Here is an 8,084-nt window from a genome sequence, read left to right on the forward strand (position 1 = left end):
ACGAGACCCTCTTCCGCCGCCACACCAAATCCAACATCCGACACTTATATTGATTGGTCTCACTAAGCCTCAATAAGACGTTGTGTCCAAGACCTTTAGGGTATAGTCGTATAGGATTAGCAAAGTGTTGATTATCCCATGTGGAAAGACTTTTAAACAATTTACAGACTAATGTCTTCTAAGAAACATAAAATACAAACTAGTTCAGGTGTTTTTGAAAGATTTTATCAAAATTATCTTTTTAAAGTTTCCAATATAGTTATATCAGGGATTATAACCAAACCTAGGCAAGCTGTATTTACTACTTCTAGAAAATATTTAAGTATTTAGACTTCGTATGATGGGATTATATACCTTTGCATATACTGCATTAATCCCTCATAAAAGCTTAAAATACGTACCCTACATGTGTACATCCTATTTTATTTTATTCATAATTTACTATCTGTTATATTAAGGGGCACAGATAAATCTCCGAAATTCTAAAATATCTATTTTTTATGTATAATATAATTATGCGTTTACAATATAGAGCCTTACTTATTACTTCTTGTTGGTTCAAGCAAACATTTAAAAAAAAATTATATCTTTAAATTATTACTTACTTTATAAGTTGTATTGTATAGCAATTTCAATTTTGACACAGATACACTTGCAGCTGCTTTAAAGGAAGCTTTTTATTCATAGGTCAGTGACATTCAGCGTGAAATGAACCGAGGGCCGCCCTGCCACTCTGTGGGACCCCAGATCAGGCATGTGTTTTACATGCTCCCCTTTGTTATGAAAGTCAATCGAACGTAAATTAGTGATTCTCTCGAGCTTTATTTAAACCTGGGACTTCGTCTGCTGGGTCTGCGACTCCGTCAGGATCAGGATAAAAAGTAGCCTAAGGTATGGCTTATTACTTCAGCTACCTGCCAATAAAAGTCCAATCAAAATCGGTCTAGCCATTTCAGAGATTATGCGGAACAAACAGACAGACAAAAATATACATGTCCTAAAAACACTTATTTCAAAATTACAAAGGGACACTCTAATATTATTTACATGTATCGATAATTATAACATTACAAATCAAATTTAATGGTTTATAAAACTATTGTTATTGATTTTTAATGTATGAGAATGAACAACATAATTTAACGTCCGGCAGGTCATAAAGAGGTTCAGATCTTGTTGACGTTCACTGTCGGCCCTGTGACGTTATGTTAGTACTGGTTTTTGAGTAGGTTCTAATAAATGCGCTGAAAACCATTGATAATAACTTAAATCTTAATGAATCCATATTGACAAGAAGGTCGTTTGAACACTTCAAATTATTTTCTTTTATAACATCTTATATTACAGTCGGTAAAAAAATATGTAAGTTATATTTCCTAAAAAACTTTTTACTTCCTTAATTAAACTCAATTGCAAAACTTGTTAGACTAATAACTATGAGATATGTATTGATTCGTTAACTGCTTCCGATTCTGCTAAAATAAACAAAAAAAAAACACAGATATTCAAATATTAAGATGAGTATTCCATCCTCCGACCCGTCCATTTTCATAAAGGTAATCCAAAGAAATAAAAACTAGAATTTTGAAATTTAAGTCATAAATCAAATAAAATGTATTAAGGTATTTTCACGAAGGGCGTGAATACTTCAGTATTGATTAATGGCTATTTTCTCAGTAATGGAACAATAAAACATTTAATACGAATAATTCTCTATTCATGACCAATACTTTGGCTATACGAGTAGTGGCCCACAACTTAAAGAGAATTACAATTTGGAAGAAAGATTAACGTGTTCGATGTAATTGCTCGTACACAGGCTTAGCTCATCGGTATCCAGTCGTCGATGAGCTAAGTATCGCTGAATGCATATCTTCGCCACCTAGCTATTACAGCCGTATTGAATTCCAATTAAACTCCACTTAAAATTAATGTAAAATATACATTTTTTTAATCATAATCATTCTAATAGTTTTCTTTGCACTCAAGTTATTGAAACTCGGAGCAAATAATTGGAAATTGAATTCGTTATTTAACTTTATAGATATGGCCGACGGAAACTAAATAAAGAGTAAGAGAAAGTCATGAATTTATAAAAACTTATATTCGATATTCACAGCATTTTTTTCTAAGAGAATATTTTCGCACAGAAAATTAACGAAGTTACAATCACTAAAGTTTCTCAATGTATCGGCTATTTTCGTAACGGAGATGAGAGAAAAGTTGGTGATTAGTTTGGATATAAAATGTGCTGCAACGATAATATCTGTGTACTGGAGGTTGGAGAATACAGTGAGAGTTCATCCTCCACAAAATCACCAAAACAGAGACTAATTTCGTCTCTTTAGCGTTATTAGTGACGGTAATTTCGATTAAGAATTATTATTTTTTTTTAAGAATCCGTTGATTTTGATTTCACAATGTATTATCAGAAAATATATAATGCTATAGGTAATGAAAGTTTTCGGTGGTCGTGAAGCTCACAGCTTACCAGTCTACACTCTGACGAATGAATCAAGAGTAGCAGCACAAAGGCTCATTTTGTATACAAGTAGGTGAAAGGTTTGTGAAACATGATGAAGGAGGTGAAGAGAACAAATGTCAGCGACCTCACAAAATAAACAAGCTTCTTTCAATGAACCTACTGCATAAAGTTTCTGTGTCACTTCGGAGATGAGCCTCAAGAGAATTACGAACAGACCAAATTAAAATTGTTTTTACTTTTCTTGTTAAGTTTTTCGACATTCCTCTCAACCGTTTTATAATTGAACCAAAGTAACAGCTACGAACTGTTGGTATTTATTATATTTCTAACTGACAAGTCATTCATAATACCATTACATTCTATCTGACGCTTAAGAAAACACTTAGGCAAAACTGCAATAAAATAGTATTCTAGAATTAAAGTAAACAACTGGTCCTCTACAAATATTTACTTGGGTTTAGTTCCGTTTGTTTGCATAAAATGTCCGTCGTCGTCCCCAGCTCTAGTTACACCTCCCAAATATTATGCATATTTTTTCATTACATAAATTAAAATATATATATAACATAAAGTGAAAAATTCATTTTTTTTTAATATACAAAACATGAAAATTTAATTAGTTATTCTTTTTATAACTATACAAAGCCTAAAAGCTTAATATTTTATAAAAAATTAACTCAAATGAAGTTGAACATAATTGTAATTCCTTTAACTATTTCCATAAGAGTAACAGTTCATCTCCTACTAAAAGTAACTAAGCAGTATCGATACCTCCTTGAAACCGTTTGTTAGTATAAAGGTTGTTATAGGGTGAGTGAACCGTTTGGCTTGTGAGTAGCTAGGACGGAACGGGTGTGGAGGTGAGGGCGGGGGGGGGGGGGGAGGAAGGGTGTCGGGGTTGAAGATTGACTTCGAACACTTTGATTTTGTTAAAACAAGTTAAAGACTTTTTGCGTTTTATAGTTTCTTATCAACATCAAAATTTTCAAACTCAAAACAGCAGAAGAGGGTAGTATACATGTAGTCGAAAGGAAATAATGTTATAAGTTTTACATAATATTATATATTATAAGTTTTCTTTCATTACTTTTTTTTTTATTACATTGTACAAGATTTTTTGAGATTGATGTTTAATGCAAAACTGCCAGTTGGTTAAAATTTATTTTTATTTACATATATTTTAATAACACGGATCAATATACATGGGACCTAAAAAACAAAAAATATTTTTATTCACTTTAATACTATTTCCTACTTTAACCTATCTAAAAATTAATTCTAAATGTTTGCACAAAAATCAACCAAACACCTATGGTAGATAAAGGAACACTATTTTTATTTAATTTCCAATAATATAATTTAGTATCTTACTAAATATATACGATTTCTTAACATATTATCTTCTGAAGCCGGTGCCTTAGATTTACAGCTCTAAGGGTAGGTGATATTTCTTATTAAATAGAATAATTGCAGGTTAACATCGCTACCTGTATTATGAAACGAGTCATGTTAGGTACAGACAGAAGGCTGAAGTAAACCCCAAGAATACTTTAAACTAATTTTATTTATAATAAATCTTAAAACGTAACTTCATGTACGACCTAAGCTTGTGCAGTGTATAAAAACTAGTAAAATTGTGAAACTGTATTTATATAATTCTTAAGTCCTTCTTAACATTCCAGATCAATGGGCATCATTCTTCGGTTTAAGTTTTACATAGTTTAACATACTTGAGAAACAACAACTTCATTCCTGAGTGTCAATTAATCATAAATTAACATTACTTCTTGTCCAAGAAAATCCTTATCAGCTATTTCTATGGGAACGTGTTTGTGTAACTAAAGCGCTAACGTAGTTATTTGTTTTGAACCCGAGTGCAGTCCCTATTTATACTGCTCCATACGACGTTTCTCTGTTGCGACATCATTATTTCACTTCGGAATATTCGATCGCATATAAAAGTAAATTAGTGTCAGTTTAGCTATAGTAGGTTAGCTTACCCTCTTATTAAATATACTAGTAAAAAATATATATTAAAAAAAATGTACCTTTAATTTAAAAGTAGCCTTGGTTACATCAGCTAGGTATCCGTCAAAAAACTATCTTTATAATGAGTCAGAACATTTCATAAATTAGCGGCAACAAATTTTTGTACAATACAAAGTTTTTACTTGAAATAATTCTTTAAATAAATCAAGCACGTTAATCAAATAGGAGAAGGCAGTTTATAAATATCTGCAGTAATAATTTGACACTCTTCAGAAAGCACGCGTATATGATAATGAATGACTGCAAGAATAGTAAACCTCACTGCTCCGTAGTGTACGACCTGGCGACTAGATGTCACTAACATATATATACTATATGTCGGATTTTATTACAAATTCATTGTTTTAAAGACAGGACGCCAGCCTCGCTGACGTCACTAATGTCACTTGTTTCAGTACGTTCCAGATATTTTAAAATGAAACTTCAATTATATGATAATGAATGACTGCAAGAATAGTAAACCTCACTGCTCCGTAGTGTACGACCTGGCGACTAGATGTCACTAACATATATATACTATATGTCGGATTTTATTACAAATTCATTGTTTTAAAGACAGGACGCCAGCCTCGCTGACGTCACTAATGTCACTTGTTTCAGTACGTTCCAGATATTTTAAAATGAAACTTCAATTCTTCTAAATGTTCTTGTATTTCTCGAAGGTTCTTCATAATCACATTCTTTATGATCCGCACTCGCTGAACCCTGCAGTTCGCTGTCGTGCGTCCAGACGTCATATTTATACCAGAATTCAAACATAGTTCTATTGTCTTTGATTTCGTTTTACTTTTAACAATAGTAACGACGACCAATAAGTTGTTATAATAATTGATGCCACTCTTGAGTTATTTTCATGTTGCATCCGTCATTGAAGCTGCTTGAGCCGATATATGTAAATGAAACTAATATTATTCGGATATACTACGCCTGCTTTATTTTTGTAAGAAACTACACACTCCCGACGTTTCGGTTACTTTTCAGCAACCGTGATCACGGTTAGTAACAGTATATTATGTAATGGGAGTAATGTAAAGTTACCTTGATTATTTTTTTTTTTTTTTTATTTCGAAATACAATGATGTTGGCATTAACAGCCGGTGCTTACAATTGACTGGTGTTCAATTGTCGACGTGGTATCGAATTGTCGTCCAGTCCAAAGATGCATAGGGTGATGATGTCAATGTCAATGTCAATGTCAATGTCAATGTCAATATGCCTCATCCTGTGGTAGAGCACAGGCCATCAAACATTATCGAAGGCAGCCTTAATATCTTTAGATATATCGACAGTAAGCAATTTGTCAGTCTTGCCCTGTCTGATCTGGTCCATGTCTGCACATATGGCAGCGGTCGTATGTGACTGCGGCCGGAATCAGAATTGAAAATCTAGTTTAGAAAATGATGTAAACAAAGACTCTTCTAATGTCGGATAAAGTACTTTAGAGACAGACATCCTGATGTCTGTGACGAGTTTGGGAAAAGTAAGGAAAAACTCTAGACAGATGTCAGAGGTCATTCCATCAAGTATGGGGTGCTCGCTTAGAGGTTCTCCGGAATCTCAAGAAAGTCCCCCATATGAGCCCTTGGCTTATGTCTAAGTCGCTGTTTCTGTCGAGTCGTCAGGGTAAAAGTTGTCGAGTAGGGCTCTGACTATATCGTCTGGATCTGTGGTGTCGCTGGCACAAATTATGGAGGTAGGTTAGGTTTTTTTTTTTTTTTTAACTAAATATATTGACTACGGGTAAATAATTTTTTTCTACACATATGGTAAATAAAACAAACACGATAATAGTAAAATAATACAGACACATGAACATAAAAATGTTGATAAAATTTGGAGACACGACTAAAACTAAGCGATGAACTGATGAGGAGCCCGAGGGGCCGGAGGACTTTTGCGATTTGATACAGCGATCCTCCAGCTCCCAAGTGCAAAGGGTGATAATGAGGGTGATAGAAGGATGAAACTTATGCTAACTTAATGTCTAAGAGTCTGAGCCGACAAAGGTTAATAAAAAGAAGTAAAAGTATAAGGAGACAATTAATAATTATAGCTAAGGATGAGGTAAAATGTAAACAAAATTTCTTATGTCTAATAACTACAGCTGATATTAAATAAAAATAAAGGAGAAGGGAAAGATACAACAATTCGATAAATCTTAGTGCTAATTATAAGATAACATAACATAACATAACATAACATTTAAAATAATATATGCGTTTGTCAAAAGTATATGTACATGTATAACAAAAGAAAACAAAGAAAGATTATTTACATTAATTGGTTATGGCTGCTGGTGCACGTCCAGTGACAGCCAAAGTGTAAAGATTTGTATTTACATGTTAATAATTAGTTTTATACATGATTTACAGTTGAGATGGAGCAAGAAAGAAACGGAAAAGAATTTACATTGACGTTAGGTATTGTTAAAAGCTTTGAGGTGGTTGATAATGTATTCGGAAAATTTTATAAAAGATATGGTTGCTTCTTTGTCCTGCAGAAGGGAGGCCATGTTGAACGGAGAGACCCCGGCGTGGCTGCAGATTATCTGGTGGTCGGATCTCGGGGCGATGAACCGCGGGCAGTCCTCGAGCACGTGTCCCATTGACTGCACCGTGGTACCATCGCACGGACAGACAGCATCCTCCGTGACCTTAACCCGGTGTAAATATTGTTTTGTGTAGGCGTGTCCTGTAAGTGTTTGGGTAAGTGTGAATGTGTTGTGAGCAAGTGAGTGTAATTTAATTATGTGTTTAATTGTAGGGAGGTGTTGTTTAGTGTGTTGTCCTTGTGGCTCGCTCTCGTATCGAGACTGCCAGACTGAGGCGTGGAGTGATCGTGTATAGTGTTTTATAAAGGCGATAGGAAATTGTGTGTAGTCCGGGGCTTTGTGGAGCTTAGCCGCCCGCTTGGCAGCGGTGTCTGCAGCCTCATTCCCCACTATACCCACGTGGGCCTTGACCCACGCGAATTCGATGGACCCGGACGTGTGGTGTACTGTCGAGTGTATTTTCGCAACCAAGGGGTGTGTGTTGCTGCGGTTCTGGATGGCGAGAATGGCAGCGCTGCTATCTGAATAAATAACCGTGCTTGTATGTTGGTTGGAAGAGGCCCATTCGCAAGCTTTGAGGATGGCTAGAAGCTCAGCCTGGAAAACAGTACAACTGTTGTGGAGCTTGAACTTCTTACTGACAGGATTGCGTCCTCGATCATAACTGACGAAGGCCGCCCCGACCGTACCATCCTCAAGTTTGTTCCCATCGGTGAAGGTGTGGGTGGTGTTAGGGTGAGCTCTTGACTGAAATTCCTGGACCTCGTTTTGGGTCCAGAACGTGTGTGAGTCGTATGTATGTCTGTGGGCTGGATGAAGGAGAAGATGTGGAGGAGTTGGAGACTCCAGTGTGATGTGAGCCGGAAGTAGTGGGGACGAGCCGGTGAGGCGCGTAGCTTCGACCCGGTTCGCCTCTTTGACCTTAAGATCCAGGGGGGTGAACAGGGCGAGTGCGAGAGCAGCAGAGGTGGACACTGTCCTGAATCCTCTAATGGCCTT

General features: G+C 35.5%; 1 protein-coding gene across 1 annotated transcript in view; it reads right to left on the bottom strand.

Moving 5' to 3' along the window:
* Positions 1-6,950: 6,950 nt before the first annotated feature.
* LOC133320015 (uncharacterized) overlaps positions 6,951-8,084 on the bottom strand; it is a 2,017-nt gene continuing 883 nt past the window's right edge. Inside the window, exon 2 of the mRNA XM_061526554.1 lies at positions 6,951-8,084. This exon is cut by the window's right edge and continues 105 nt beyond it. Within this exon, the coding sequence (XP_061382538.1) occupies positions 6,951-8,084 (1,134 nt within the window).

This window comes from Danaus plexippus, chromosome Z, assembly GCF_018135715.1.
Source record: "Danaus plexippus chromosome Z, MEX_DaPlex, whole genome shotgun sequence".
NCBI classification, from domain to species: Eukaryota; Metazoa; Arthropoda; class Insecta; order Lepidoptera; family Nymphalidae; genus Danaus; species Danaus plexippus.